Consider the following 15,772-nt stretch of genomic DNA (forward strand, 5'->3'; position numbering starts at 1 on the left):
CGGCCGCTGTTGGCGATACAGTAGAGCAATGTGCTGGTAGAACTGATCCGATCCCAAAAATAACATTAATAATAATAATTATAATAATTATAATAATAAAAAGTCAAGGTAAAATAGCAGCTGCATTTTATGTGTTTGTTGGTGGTGTGGGACTTCCGGAACAAAACACGTCTTTTCTTTCCTCTTCAGATCCATCGAGTCTGGAGAGCCTCTCGGGTCCTGGGCTTAGATGCTCGACTCCTTAGGGGGCAGGTCCACGTTGGTGACGGAGGTCACCAGGGAGACCAGACAGTCCGAGGTAGTGCCATTGACCGACCTCCGGACCAGGGACACCCGCTCCTCCACGCAGCCCGCGGACAGGCGAGCCTCCGCGTCGTGGTCCCAGCACTCCTCGATGGTCACACAGAGCTGGGCCAGGCCCTGCACCGCGGTGGGGGAGAGGGAAACAGCCCTGTCAGCGCCCCGCGGAGAGGACACGCCTGGGGGACAGCCGGCTTGGTGATGCTGCCCAGGGTCAGGCAGAGCCCACGGGCATCCCAACCCCAGAAGCTGCCCATCAGCAGGAGGCACCCTCCTGAGCCCACGGCCTCCCGCACAGGAAGGTCCCCTGAACCTCAATGTAGGAAGCGGGGGAACCAGGACCCTCCTGGGGCAGACACAGTGACGTTCAGACAAAATCTTACGGGAAGCCCAAGTCATGCAAGGGCCCAAAAAGCGGAGGTCACAGTGGAGACCAGAGGGCACTGTCCCACCCCACACCCCGCAGCCCCTGGGGCCGCTCCCCAGAGTTCGAGGATGTGGTGGTATGACACCCTATGAGGGACCCAACTGCGCGGAGCTGGGAAAGGCAGACTATGGACAGAATGCCCACATCCGGGAGCTCGCTGGCCTGCTTGGCCACACCGCGACCTCGCTGGACCTTGGACTCCTCGCCAAGGACCGGGACCGGCTGCCCCAGCACCTCTGCCTTGGGAGACTGAGAAAGTCTGAGGCAGAGGCAGGCTCCAGCCCGGCCTCCCCCTTCCCCACTTGCAGCCCTGGGTTCCAGGGAGCAGCGTGGCCCGGCAGCTTGATCCCTGATGGTGCGGGTGGTAGAGTGCTAGCCCCAGTGATCCCAAGCCTGTCCTTTTTCTGAATTAACCCTGGAGTAGTTAGGGGGATGGGGCTCAGTGGAGCTGAAGGCAAGTATCCTACCAAGAGAGGAAATGGTTTACACAGCTGGAGTCTTTGTGCCCAGAGTGGAGGAGCCCAGATGCCACGCAGCTCAGCCCATGCCCAGAAAATGATGACGGCAGAAAACAGAGAATATTTAACCAGAGCAAACCCATATTCAATGCTTATACAATGCAGGTGTCCTGCCAAGAGATTTCTAAGGATAACTCATTAAATCTATTACTACCCTGAGGAGACGGAGGTTCAGAGAAATAAAGCAATTGGCCCGAAGTCGCCCAGCCACTCCTGGGCAAATCCAGGACTCAAACCCAGCTGGGCAGGCTCAGGGCCAGCAGGCTCCACTGCACAGCTGACCCACACGGGCAACCTGGGTTCTGCCCCAGCAAACCAGAGCCGCCTCCCTGCAGAGCATGGAACCTAACGCTCCCTGGCGGGAGGGGAAAGGCACTGAGTGGCCTCTGGCCTGGCTGTCCTGCTGCCTGAGGCATCCTCTCTCTGCCCCATGCCCTCTTGGTCTCAGGTTCCTGCCACCCAGGCCCTCACCGGATGCTTCAGCCAGTGATCCTTAATGGCGGGCCGCATCTTCTTGTGCACGACCACCTCCTGCAGCTCCTCCAGCGAGGGGTGCTGGCCGATCTCTTCCTCAAAGGGCAGCATGTACTCGTCCACCGGTCCTGGGGGTGAGAACGAGCCGGGCGGGTCACCCCAGCCCCGCGGCTCCCCACCCACCCACCCACATGATGCTGGGGCCGGCGCACTCACCATCGGCGGCCTTGCAGCGGGAGACGAGCTCCCACAGCACCAGCCCCATGGCATACATGTCGATGCGCAGGAAGGCGTCTCGCTGGAAGTTGATGGCCCCCTCGAGCACCTCGGGGGCCATGTACCGCCGCGTGCCCACCTACACAGGACGGGGAGGGTCAACAGTCACCAGCCACACCCGATGCTCTCACAACCGGACAGGGAGCTACATCCCTTGTGCACCGGATGGGCCATGGCGGCAGAATTCAGAGCCGGCGCAGACAGTGACGGCCAGGCATGGTGCACCACATTCCCGAGAGGGTCACGAAAGGTCCCGGTGTAAACTGTACCGCAGCGATCACTTAACACGTCACACACCCGAGACGGCAGGAAGCTAACCTGGAACTGCCGCCTCGACCCAATCAACACCACGCGGGCCACACAGATGTGTGTTTCACTGAGATTAACACCAAAAACAAAAGGGGGAGGACAATACTTAAAAATATTAACAGGCGGGGGGGGGAAGCACATGATTTCTCTAGAACCAAAGTGTGTGTGTGTGTATAAATAAACAGGGACTGTTTTAGGATGATTTGTTTAATTTTTTACTTATTTGTTCTAGGTTGTTGGGTTGGGGTTTTTAGCATATTTATTTCTGTGTTATCTTCTTAATAATTATAACTAAAAAGAAAAAGAGAGAGTAAAACCGAGGCGACAAGGACAAGCAGCCAAAACCCCCACCAGGAATCCTCGGCGCGTCTCAGCTGCCAGGCCCGGCTCCCTCACCGCCGCCCAGGCCATGCTCTCCCTAGCGATGCATGAGCCCTGTTCTCGGGGGTCTGGGGACGCTCTGGGCTCACGCAGCCACCCTGGCTCCTGCGCCTTGCCAGCTGAGCACCACAAGGGCAATACCACCCCCTCTCACACCCTGAGTCCGTTACCTGCCCATGGGTGTCTCCGGGAGGTTTCCCCGGCTCAAACCGAACAGCCAGGCCGAAGTCAGCCAGCACGGCCGTGAGGTCGCTCTTCAGCAGGACATTCTTGCTTTTAAAGTCCCTGGGGAGACAAGTGGGCTGAGATGAAGATGAGCACCTGGTCCAGCCTACCTGCTCCTGGGCTCCCATCCTGGCTCTCAAGGCTCCGGAGCCAGTGCCCTGCCCTACAGCCACCAGAGACCCCGGAGCAGGCCGCCCCCCTGGCTGGGAGCAGCGTCAGCACCAGGGCGGAGTTCCACGAAGCTGTAGGCGGGCAGTTTTAGGACATCCCCCCTACGCTGGCACGAGCACCCCTAACTGCACTTCCCCCGGAGCTGTCAGAGCGACACCTGCCCTCAGTGGCCGGGCCAACTCCATCCCAGTCCCCAGTGTCAGAGGTCAGGCCTGCATTCGCAGGGAGTTGAGGGCGGCACCCTGACCTGGATTCGTGTTTCCTGAGAAGGGTCTATAGTGTTTAGGATGTGAGTGAGCACAGAAGCTGAGCTTGCCTGGGCGGCCGTCCAGGCCCGTGGGGCCCTCGCCCACCACGGAGGCAGGCACGGAGCAGGGTGCTGGTGTGCGCACTCAGCCCACCTGGCACTGGCAGCTACTTCTGGTCCTCAGTCTCCCCAGTGCCTGTCTCGGCCTTGGTGTGAGGACTACACTGAGGGGTATCAAGCACACATGCTCGGGGACGCCCCTGGCACACTTACTAGGCACTACTGTTAGGTTGAACCATATGGAAGAGTCGACATTCAACTGTTTTTGACCTACAAAAATGGCAATTTCATACAGTCAACCTTTTATGACATCACTGTTAGTACCATTAGGGGCCCTCGCGTTCCCCTCCCTCATAGCCACAGAACCGCACTAAACCAGATACGGCTAAGCTAGTCGGCTTCTCTGTACTGCTGCTCCCTCCTCTGTGAGCCGGGGCTGAGAAAAGCCACCTCCCGGCGGCACGGAGGGTAAAACGGGCGGGTACTTCTAAGTGTTTGGGGCACTGGCTGCCAGGCACCCCACTAAGATGAGGAGCGAACACAGCGGCTCCCAGAGGGTCCCTGAGACTGTTTCGGGGGATCTGCAAGGACAAAACTATGCTCACAGCAATCTATTATTTGTCTTTCTTAAGCTCATTCTCTCAAGAGTAGTTTCCCAGAGACTGCGTACATGTGATGTCATCACTCTGACAGTTGGTGGGATGTGGGCGCTTTAATACAGCAAATATCAATAGACATAAGCCACATACACAGAAGTGTTTTAACAGTACAGACTGGAACCAAAAACACAACTTCTGAGCCAACTCTCCATAGTGGAGTCGGCATTTCCTCATGTGGCCACTGGAGGGCACCAGGAACCCGGCTTGGAGGCCAGGCCAGGCCCGGAACAGGGGTGGCCGGCAGGCAGCAGCGGAAGCAGGTGGGCCCTGGTCTTTGTGCCCAATCACTTCTGACACACCACAGAGTGGCCAGGCGTGTTTCTGAAGGTGAGGACACACACAACGCCCCCTCCCGCCCCAGGCCCGGTTCTCGCCCTCCAACCTTCTCTGCAGCTCCAGGCCGAGCCCAGGGAGGTCAGCTGCTAACCCAGGTACCTGTGGGCGATAGACGGCTTGTGGCCCTCTCCACGGCACCAGGGCACGTCCTCGTGGAGGTACGACAGGCCTCTGGACATGGTCTCTGCCACGTGACACAGTTCGTTCCACGTGATGATGTTCCCCTTGAGGTAATCCGTGAGGGAGCCCTAGAGGAGACACACAGAACGTGGGGACAGGTGCTGGGGACAGGGCAGGACCAGCCCAGCCCTGGGAGGCTGTCTCAGGGGACCCAAGGCCGGGGTCGCCCCCTGGGAGGCTGGAGTTGATACAGAAGATATCTGAGGCCAGTAGAGGTGGGGGAGGAGGGTTCAGAGGTGTTAATTATGAACCCACTACTCTCAGTCATAAGAATGTATCCCAGAGTTAGGGCTTCTTATTGTAGGCACTCATGCCCATACCTATGGCAGGGTCCCTCCCTGTGGGAGGCCAGCAGGGGAGGGGCCATGGTCGAGCTCACCTAGCCTGGGCGTCCACCTCCACGGGCCACGGCTCATCGGCTCACCTTGTCGTGGAAGGCCGTGATGAGCCACAGCTCCACCTCCAGGTTGGAGCCGCGCTTCTCGGCGGCGATGAACTGCAGCAGGTTCTCGTGCTTCATGCCGGGCGTGCTGAAGATCTCCCGCTCGCTCTGCCACGACTGCTTGTCCTGAGGCAGGGACACGGCTGAACCCCCCTGCAGCCACCGCCCTCACCCTGTTCCCCACGCCCCCAGTCTCAGCACCTGGCAGGGAGGCAGGCAGAGACCTGCGCTGAGCCGGGCCCGGGAGCAGAGGCCAGGCGTGATCCCTGAGGTCACTAAGGCTCAGCACCTGATTCACAAGCAGGCGCACTGAGGACCAGAGAGGGGAGCGAGTGGCCCGTATCACCCCACACACAAGAGACACGGCTGGGCCTGGCTTTGCTAAGGGTCTCAGGAAACTGCTTGGGGAGCCTGGTGTCCAGGATCTCTAAGCAGAACCTGATGTCCAAAACAAAGCCCTGAAAACCAGAGTGGCTCTGCAGAGCCCTACCTAGCCGCACAGTGAATGTCACCACGCCCAAGGGGGCCCACTTCTCTCTCACCCCCACCTACAAGGGGCCTGCACTGCCCGGGGACAGGAGAGCTCAGGCCACAGCACAGCTGGATGGCCTGGAGCCCCTCCAACACTCACCTGGAGCCCCTCCAACGCTCACCTGGAGTGGGAAGATCTTGACAGCCACAAAGTCATTCATGAGCTGTGCCTTCCACACACAGCCAAAGCGCCCCCGAGCCTTGATCTCCAGCAGCTGCAGTGGCTTGAGGCCCACCAGAGGGGATGGGGGTGGAGGTCCAGGGTCCTGGGGGAGATCAGGGCTTAAAGCGTCCGTCCTGGCCTCACCACCTCGACCCTGCCCTGCCCCGAGCCCGCGCCTCACCTCATGGATGTCCACGTGGCCGTAGGGGGCTTTGCGATGCCGGTACATCCAGAATGCCAGCAGGACGATGAGGGAGAGGCCCCCGATGGGCAGCAGGGAGTAGGCCAGCACCGTGAGCAGGGTGGGGGCTGTCGGGGGTGGCTCGTACGTGACTGGGGGACACACGGAGCCCTGTGTCACACAGCCCGCCCACCCCCGCACCTCTAGGGCCAGAGAGGCCTGCAGCCACGCCCCACCCAACTCCGGAGCAGAGCGCTCCTCCCGGGCCAAGGAGCGGCCCTAGCCTGCTTCTCCCTCGGCCCTCACCTTCCGGGCCCCCAGCCTCGGGCAGGTGGGTGAAGCGCTCGTTGCAGAAGTTGCCTTCACAGCAGCAGAAGTACACCTGGGGGTTCTCCTCGGTGGCCACACACTCCTGCCTGGGGGCACAGTTTCCCACACACCCCTCAGCTGAGGCCCAGCCAAACCCCGCCCCACCGACAGAGGGCCTCACGGGGAACCCCCAGGGGGACAGCGTACACCCACCTCCCGGCAAGTGGGACTGAAAGTCTGGGAGGGGCAGCAGGGCAGACAATCACTCAGAGCTCCTCGGGGCCGGGACCCCGCAGCACCCCCGCGTGTCCCAGCTCTCGAGAGCCCTTGTCCTTCCCCTCCGGCCCTAAATGCCAGGCTCGGTCTCACACACCCTGAGACCTGTGCGGTCAGTGGGCAGGGTACCGGCAGGCGGCTCCGGCGGAGCTGAGAGGGGGTGGCCGGGGAGGGGAGCTCCAGGGTACCTGTCGTAGCAGTTGAAGTCGTCCAGCCAGCAGCCCTTCTTGACGAGCTCGATGGTGCCCGAGCTGTTGCGCCAGGAGGCGTAGCAGTGCAGCCGCTTGTCCTGCTCGCCCTCGCAGCGCTCCAGGCCGCTCTGGTTGGTGCGCTCCAGCTCCCAGTTGGCATTGTAGTAGATGCACTCCCGCGTCTCGGCCTCGCTGCGCCCGGAACCTGCGTGGCACCCGGAGGGAGAGACCTGCTGAGCACTCCGCCCACCTCTGCTCCCTGTCCTGGACCCAGGCCACCCTGAGGGAGGCTGGGGGGTGGGTGCCAAGCCCCACGCCACCCGCCCATTCGACACCGATTAGTTTAATGTGCCAGCCAGCACCCGCCTCCATCCCATTCCCCCCTGCAACTGCCCCCTGGCCCAATCAAGAGGGAGGCGGCCACACACCTAACAACACAGCTCGGAGAAACAGACACCCAGACTGACGGCCAGATGCAACAAAGGGGGCTCTGCCGACCGACGTCTGAGGCTCCTGGGTGGGGGCTGCTCCCCTACAGCAGCAATGACTAGAGGGGCCCTCAAAGCCTTGTGCACATCAGCAGCACTGCGTGTGCAGGCAGGGGTTGGGGGTTCAGCCCAGACCTATCCAAGTGGAACTGGGGCAAATCCACGTTTTCGATCACCCCTGTCTCAGCTGATTCTGTTATAGACCTCAGCCCCGGCTGCTGCTGTCTCTGCCTCAACCCACGCTCGCCAGAGTCCCCCACGGAGACACTGCTGGTGTATCCCCCACAGCCCCCTGCCCACCCGCTCCTGCGCCCCCTGCTCAAGTGCCATCCAGGCCAAAACTTGGATCCTCAATTACTCCTTCAAACGCGGCCTCGAATTCACCAAATCCATCCTTCTCGCCCATCCCCTACAAACAACCCCAGTCCCAGCCCCCAGAGCTGCCCCACTGCCCCACCCCCCACAGCCCTGTGGCAGGAAAGAGGAGGAGAGGCCAAAGGAGGCTGGCTCCCAGGTCTAACCCCTCCCCGCCCCCCCATACCTAGGCTGAAATGCTCCCAGGCCTCCGGTTGGGAGCGCCCTGCCATCGTCTCTTTAAGGGGTACCCTTAAACCTCAGCCCTTACAACCTCACTGCCTAACACCGGCACCAAGCTCCCTCCTAGCCTCTCTACCTTCCTACTGCGAGCTGGTGACCTGCCACCACCCCTGCTGGACTCCCCTACAGCCCCAGGAAGGCGGGAGGAGCAGTCTGTGGCACCCCCTGCCTCACCATTACTCAGCCTGAAAGGCTGGCTGGAACAGCAACAGAAGACCTCACCCTAACCCCGGGGGGGGGGGGGGGGGGGGGGGGGGCGCGTGCAAACGCCCTGAATCCATGGGGCCTAGACTCAGACACAAGTAAGAAGAGTGGGTTCCTGACCCCCAGGCAGCTGGGACCCAGCCTGGTCCACACGGCCCACAAAAGGGGCTCTGCAGGGTGCTCACTGGCGCCCCCCCCCGCCCCCCCGCCAGGCCCTGCGTCCAGCTGAAGGGACCTGAGGTCTGAGGGGAGAACCTGAGGGAGCAGGGTGGGCAGAGGACCACAGGCTGAGCGAGCACACCAGGGCCAGGACCCAGGTTGGCTCCCACGATGCACACAGACCCTTACCCACCAGTTACAGCATCTGGGGGCCGGGCTATGCAAAGCCCCCCCACTCCAGAGGGCACGGGGCCTCCTCCCCCAGCCTGGGGGCCCACTGCACTCCCAGCAGCAATTCCGTAGGGGTCCCCAGGGACTGAGACTCGTGAGCAGACAGGGAAGCTGGGCACTGCCCACCTGCTCCTCACCGCAGTCACCACACGACCAGGCCTTGACCTTCTGGGCTCCTGGGCTGACTTAGTGCAAGCGACCACCTCTGGCTGCAAGATGCCCCCCACTCTCCCCTTTACATTTCAGCTCTTCCTCTCCCTGGAGACCAGGTCAACTCTGCTGCCACATGCCTTCATGCTTCCTCCAAAATCCAGCTTATCACCCCTGACTGCTGTTGTTTAAAGGAGTATTTCAGACATTCAAAGAGAGCAAAAATGATGTAACCAAAGCTAATCCCCAGGAGGAAGTCACATCATGAAGGCTCATATAAGTAGAATATTACGAATGTGCTCGACAACTGCTTTTTAAATGTCAGGCTTCCCCCGTGAGACTGCAAAGTTGATGTAGGCAGAAGCCTTGGCTGTCTTGAGTGCTAGGACCAGTTCTGGACACAAGGGATGGACGGATAGAAGGACCAAGGAACGGACAGAAAGACATAGTTAGTTCCTGGCTAGGGCAGGGTTTCAAAGGGAGGGGACAACAGAAGGGGTGGCCTGCTGCCCAAACTCTCGAGTCCTCTGGGGAGTTTCCATCTCCACTCTGACAACAAGCAACAAGCCCCCTGTGCAAGGCTAGGAGCCAGAACAAGGGAGGCAACAGATACCGCGAGTGGCCCAGCCCCTCTCCCAGGCCCCAGATCGGGCGGGAACCCCCCCTGGCCACTACCGTGGGCAGGACCCAAGCGCACGGGGCTGGGAACTCCAAATCTCAAGCCCCAGGGGGAGGACACACAGATGTGGGATGCCACCAAACCCCCCTCTGACCAGACCCGCCTACACGTGGCCAAGAAATGCAACCATGAGCTGTCAGTCTTTGGTCAAATCCTGGCTCTGATGCTTCTGAGCGGTGTGACCCTGGGCAAGTTACCAAACCACCCAGCTCCTGCTCGTGAAAAGGGAGTGCTAACGGCACATACTTCTAGCTCGGCTCCAAGAGATGAGTTCGTGCACTTTCACAGTGGTCAGGACAATGCCCGGCACGGGCGTGTTAGCTGGCATATTAGAGACATACACGCCCCTGCTGCCCAGGAAAACCCCTCACAACATGAGCGCCCCCCCCCCCCAGGGCCCCCAGCCCACCAAGCGGGAAGCGTGCACACCCACGCCTGCAAGAGCTTGGCATTCAGAGCCCAAGGGGGACCTGATGGCAGACCCAGGCCTCTCCCACACCACGCCCAGGCTCTGCTGCCAGCTGGAGACCCAGGGGCCTCCCCCTGCCTCCCTCCTCCCTGGCAAGCTCTGCTTCTGCACACACACAGCTATTTATAGCCTCTGGCAACACTCCAACCACAAGGCCGCCTCTGCTTTTAATAGACACAGCCCCCACTCACGGAGCCAGGGCACCCATGCACAGGAGGCTCCCCGACCTCCAGCTCACCCACCCATCCTGCAGGAGAGGGAGCTGTGCTCCCGGGACAGGGGTGCCTGTGGTGCCCCCTTATACTTGCTGGCCCCAACGGGAGGCACATGCTCCCCACGCACCCGGGCAAGGAAGGGGCTCACTGTATCCCTGAGCTACAGCCAACCCAACCGCTGGCCTCCAAAGGAACCAGGTATACAAGTGGCATTGTCCCCAACAGGTAGTCCCTATGTTCCCAGGGGCCTACATGCTGGTGAAAGAAGCCCCCACGCTCACCAAGCCCTAGTCCAGGCAGACGGGGACTCGCCACTCCCGGACACACAGCACCTCCAAAAAACACAAGCAAACAAACCACCAGAACACCGCAGCTCCCACTCTGAACAGCCTGTAGGGGAGCAAGACCTCAATGAACCAGCTCTGACAGGCGAGGGAAAGCGCTGGGAGGTCTGTGTCCCCAGTCCAGGAGGCCTTGGCTGCACCCACTATGCGCAGGGGAGAAACGGGAGAAATCCTACCAGGATCCCGCTGTGAAGGACTCAAAGGGCACTGGGGACAGGGAAGAATGAAGGACAGATGGAGAAGGGAGGGGCGATCAAGACAGAGCCTTGGTGGGAAGGTTTGAAGCTGAAGTGGCCATGTGCCCCCTGGGGTTCTATGAGCTCCAGGCTTGGGGTGTGTCCACCTAGCCAACACCTCCCCGAGGAACTGTGGACCCCGGCCGCCCATGGGCCGCTGCACTCTACCCTTGGCTCCTGGAGGCCCCCCAGAGAGCAGGGTTCCAGCCCCACCCACACAGGTGAGAAAGGGTGGACCCAGCACCACATCCACCAGCCAAGGTGCACCCTCCCAGAAGCCACCATGCCTGAGAGGTGGCCAAGCAAGGACTCAGGTAGCCCATGGTCTCCTCACTGTCCAGCTCCAGGTCTGCCCAGACAGGACAGGCAGCCGACTCCCCACAGACAGTGGCCAGGCTGCCTTCCCGGGGACTCCTGCCTTAGGCTCCCTGCCCTGCCCCGTCGGAAGGCAGCCCTGCAGTTTGCTGGTGCCCGGAGGAGCCACCCAATGCCTGTGTTCATGACTCCACTACTTCAATCCACACAGTGGCATCGTCACCATCTTCCCCACGACCCGAGTAAAGACGTGCATGTTAACTCCATTGGGAGCTCATCCAGGTCTGCTTCAACCGCGAAGGGCCTGCTGGCTATTTATTTAAAACTAGAGGCCCGGTGCACATTTGTGCACTGGGGGTTGGGGAGTCCCTCAGCCTGGCCTGCACCCTCTCACAGTCTGGGACCCCTCGGGGGATGCCTACCTGCTGGCTTAGGGGATCAGGCCTAAGCTGGCAGTCAGACATCCCTCTCGCAGTCTGGGACCCCTCGCTCCTTACCACCCGCCTGCAGCAGGGGCAAGAGAGGCTCCCACCACCTCCGCTGCAAACACCAGCTGTGAGCTCGGCTTCTGGCTGAGCGGCACTCCCCCTGTGGGAGCACACTGACCACCAGGGGGCAGCTCCTGCATTGAGCGTCTGCCCCTGGTGGTCAGTGCATGTCATAGCAACCAGTCATTCCGCCATTTGGTCGATTTGCATATTAGGATTTTATTATATAGGATGACCAGCTAGTCATTATATGTGCAAAATTGTTTGTAGAAATAATCTGAAGCCTAGAATGATGTTATATTCCTTGAATGATGCTATATGTGCTTCTGGAAAGCAGCTAAGGGCACCTAAATTCTATAATATCTTAATCTAACTTCAGAGTTTGTCTTCTTTTTGCTCCCCCTCACCCCTATGTCTTTGCAGTCTCAACCCAGAAGAAGGTATAGTGAGCACTATACTCATTCTGTTTATAACTCTAATTCCTGCCTTCTTAGCCCCACAAGGCTATCATATGCAATTCTCAGCCTCTCAGTTGCCCATAGGAAGGACTGAATACAGACTCAAATGTCAAAGACACCACCCCGGGCCTCTCTTCCCACAGACCCTGGCCTGCTAGGTATTGGCTAGCTTCTTAGTTCTACAATGCTTTCAACCAGAGACGTCTCCTGAATCTGACCAGCTTTTCCAGATGCCTTCAGAAAGCTGTTTCTGACTGTCAGAGAGGAAGTCTCCATGTTTGCCTTTACCCAGCTTTTAGACATATCTTCAGGATCACATTATACCCAGAGAGATAGATCCACACACACATAGACACTGAGATCACCAGTACAGATTAAGACTGCCCATGGAAAGTGTTAAGAACACAGACCCCAGGGCAGAGTCATGAAAAATGCAATTCCCATTCCAAACTGCAACTCAAGAAGAAAACAGAATTCACTTTCAACCAACTTTACTATTTCAGACTGTTATGCACACCCCCGGCCCTCAAAACTCATAGGTTAAATCCCTAACCTCCAATGTAACATATTGGGAGACAGGCCTTTAAGGAATCAATTAAGTCAAATAAGGTCACAAGGGTGGGGCTGTAATACAACAGAACTGGTGCCCTTATAAGCGGAAGGGGCACCAGGAGTGTATGTAGACAGAGAAGAGGCCATGTGAGAAGACAACAAGACGGCCGCTACCTGCACGCCAAGGAGAAAGGCCTCATCGGAAACCAACCCTGCCAGCACCTTGGTTTTGGGCGTCCAGCCTCCAGGACTGTGAGAAAATAAATACTCTGTTTCGGCCGTCCTAGCAGACTGACACACAGACCGTGCACACCACCTGGACAGCGTGGGAAAGCTGACGGCCACGTCACCTGTCCTAGAAACAGGACCTCACATCCGGTGTCACCTACACCCACAAGCGGGGCCTGACCAGTGGGCTCACACAGGAATCGCAGTACAACTGGTGAAACAGCAGACACCATGCTGAAGAAGGAGGCCAGGAAAGCAAGCACTCTGAAGAGCAAGTCATCTCAAATCGTCTTCCCTACTTCTTCCGTCAAACCGTGGCAGAAGGCTGTGCAAGGGAACAAGGCAGACACTCTCCGCCAGGAAATGAAGGCTCGCCAGGGCCCCTTCTTTCATGAGCAACTTCTCGCGAGACTAAACTAATTCTCCTCCAGGTTTCTCCCACACCCCCTTCCACGGTGATCACCACCTGTGAACTCCGGATCTTCACTGGGGTCACCACTAATGCCCTATGACCCTCAACTCCTCAGCAACCTTTAGCAAGCGGCTCGTCTCTCTGGAGGGTGGAAGCAGCACGGAGCCCAGCGAGTGAGCGCACACAGGCACACACAAGCAAACCCAGATCCTGCTAGTCCACTGCCCCCCACCTTCCATCCCCTCGTTCCCCAGGCTCGGTCAGCACAGCCACCAGGAGACTCAGACACAGGGACCAGCCCCCCTGGCTCTCCGCAGACGCTAGCCAGTGGAAGGGAACACCCCCCTGTCCAGGCACCCTTCACAGGGTGGGCTATTTCCTACCTCTGTGATCTAGTTGCTGCAGGGGAGGGTGCTCACAGGTTACTGACTGCAGAGGGCCACCTGCCACCTCACCCCACTGCCACCACCTGGGTAGCCTCGGGGAAAAAACACCATAGAGCCATTTCTCAGCACTTATTACGATTTTAAATATGCATGTCGTACCACCCAGAAATTCTTCCTCTTGTCCTCTACCCTCGAGGAACAATCTGCATAAACTGTACACAATCAGAAAGTCCATCAGTGAGAGACAAGATAAAATGGAGTCTATACAGCCAAACTTTGAAATTTCATACAAAGCCTTAGAAAGACCGAGGTAGATCCGTATGTATTAGAAAGATTGCCAAAACGTATCTCTGAGTTTAAAAAGCCATGATGTGCAACAACACAGATGCAAGTCACAAACATGATAAGCAAAAGATGAACACAAAACAGTTCATTCTGCAAGATTCCATCCATACAAAGAACAAAACAGGTAAAACTAACTTATGCTGTTAGAACAGTAGTTACCCTTAGGGGTGAGGGGTGGAGAGTGGAATGCAGCCAGAGGGCTTGGTGGGGGGAGAGGCTGTTAAATTTCTGATTCTTGACCTGGATACTCATTACATGGCTGTGTTCCGTTTGTGAAAAATGCACGAAGCTGTCTCCTATGACAATTACACTTATATATGTATTTTACAGTTCAAGTAGATGTTTTAAAAGGGCAACAGAGCTATGGGGGGGAAAAAAGAGGAACAACTGTAATAATCTGAACAATAAAGATTTAATTTAAAAAAAAATAAAAATAAAAATAAAAGGGCAACAGCATGTTAGGTTAAAGAACAACCCTCTCTATTTCTCTAAGTACATGTGCAGCTCTAGGTGCACAAGATGTCTAGAAGAATGTACAACAACCTGAGAAGGCTCACTTCTGGAGGGAGACTTAGATGGGAGAACCTAGTTTTATCTGTAACAACTAAATTCTTGCCATTAAATGTAAGTATATTATTTGGGAAACAAAAAGTAATAAAACTTACAATGGGAAGAGAAGTCATGGCCCAAGTGACCTCTACTCCTCCAGGTTACTACGCCCCAGGGTAGCTAACCAGGAGAGCTGTGGGCGAGAGGTCGGGGTGCACTTTTCACTGTAGGGAAGACAGGACTGCATTGCTCTGGCTTCCTTCTCCCCCCAAGTGACGCTCCAGGACCCACTCTCAGGTGGAGGGTTCAGAGGACCCACACCAGGTGTGAAATAAAAACGATTCATCTAACTTCCCTGCTGCTCTATTCTCTAAGCCCGGAGCAGATGAAGCCTGATACCCTCCATCTTCGGGGCACAGAGAAGCTGGGCCTCCTTATGAGACCTGGGCCACAGGGCTCGCCTCCTCCCCTCTAACTCACACCCCGAAGAAGCCAGCAGTTCCCAGTCTGCCTGGTTTGTGATGAGAACGTCAAAACTTGGGTGAGAAGAAAATTCCCAAAAAGCACATAAAGTAAGGGTTTCTCCGCCCCGGGCTACCAGTCCGGGGCTCTGAGAACTCCTGCATGCTCTGAATCAGTGGGTGGAGGCGGAGGAAGAGGGCTGTCAATGACACTTGGACAGGTAAAGGCGCTGCCCTCATACCTGAAAACAATGCGCACCACCGTACAAGCCAGAAGGAAAAATCACCCCAGCATCAACACTCGAAGTCGGCTTCCCCAGTCAGCCTCCTGCTTTCACTGGTTCAGGTCTAGGAGGCAAACAGGGGCCCCTCCCTCTCCTTAGACGGACAGACAACAGCTGGTCTGATCACATCTCCTGCAATGCTCGGCCACAAAACCCGGGAAGCAGCCTCCTGCATCCCCCAGCCAAGGGCTTGGGTTTCCAACCAGCCTCCCCTTTCCTTCCCCAGAACTAATTTTAGCCTCCTTGGTTGTCAGAGTAGAACCGAAATAGTGGGCAGAGGAACGTATGCAAACCAGAGCAGGAGCTCACCTCACAAAACATCTCATCTCCGGCCCAGAAACTGGCCTGAGAGAAGACCCACTGTGCGGCAAGCCAGGCCCCTAGGGAAGGGCCCTTGGGAGGAGGGACACACAACTGCCCAGCGGAGCAGGCTTCTCCCAACACCAGCTCCCAGCGATCACGTGCGCATGAATGAAAACACCCGGGTCTGGTCGGGCTGCCAGCCCCTGAGAGAGTCTGGAAAAGGCACTTATAAGGTGCAGAGCAAGGCTGCAATAACCAGGGCAAAGCAAGTGGCTCAAGGTGAGAAGCATATTGATCTTGGTTCAGGGAGAGGCATGGATGACCCCCAACAGTGCCAGCCGAATCATCAGTTGATTTCAAGCACCCACCATTGTCTCAAACGAAGACATCACCGAGTAACTTAAAAAGCAAAGACTCAGAAGGCAGGAGCATCTCCTCTCTCCCACCCCCACCCCCACCCCACAACCAGGAAGTGGCACCACCAGGACCTCAAGGAGCAAGCACCACGCAGGCTGGGATGCCCCGTGAGTCTGGTAGACAAAGACAAACCAAAAAGGAGGCCA

The 15,772-nt window shown here is 57.7% G+C and overlaps 1 protein-coding gene across 1 annotated transcript in view; it reads right to left on the reverse strand.

Moving 5' to 3' along the window:
• Positions 1 to 103: 103 nt before the first annotated feature.
• The window catches only part of ACVR2B (activin A receptor, type IIB), a gene marked incomplete at its 5' end in the record, with an annotated part of 16,303 nt that continues 634 nt past the window's right edge, over positions 104 to 15,772 (reverse strand). Inside the window, 10 exons of the mRNA XM_014530279.1 lie at positions 104 to 420; positions 1,717 to 1,847; positions 1,936 to 2,074; positions 2,856 to 2,970; positions 4,483 to 4,631; positions 4,988 to 5,131; positions 5,659 to 5,802; positions 5,881 to 6,032; positions 6,187 to 6,296; positions 6,654 to 6,861. Coding sequence (XP_014385765.1) covers positions 226 to 420; positions 1,717 to 1,847; positions 1,936 to 2,074; positions 2,856 to 2,970; positions 4,483 to 4,631; positions 4,988 to 5,131; positions 5,659 to 5,802; positions 5,881 to 6,032; positions 6,187 to 6,296; positions 6,654 to 6,861 — 1,487 coding nt within the window. The remainder of the gene's footprint in view (positions 421 to 1,716; positions 1,848 to 1,935; positions 2,075 to 2,855; positions 2,971 to 4,482; positions 4,632 to 4,987; positions 5,132 to 5,658; positions 5,803 to 5,880; positions 6,033 to 6,186; positions 6,297 to 6,653; positions 6,862 to 15,772) is intronic.

Source organism: Myotis brandtii, unplaced genomic scaffold (genome assembly GCF_000412655.1).
Source record: "Myotis brandtii unplaced genomic scaffold, ASM41265v1 scaffold731, whole genome shotgun sequence".
Lineage (NCBI taxonomy): Eukaryota > Metazoa > Chordata > Mammalia > Chiroptera > Vespertilionidae > Myotis > Myotis brandtii.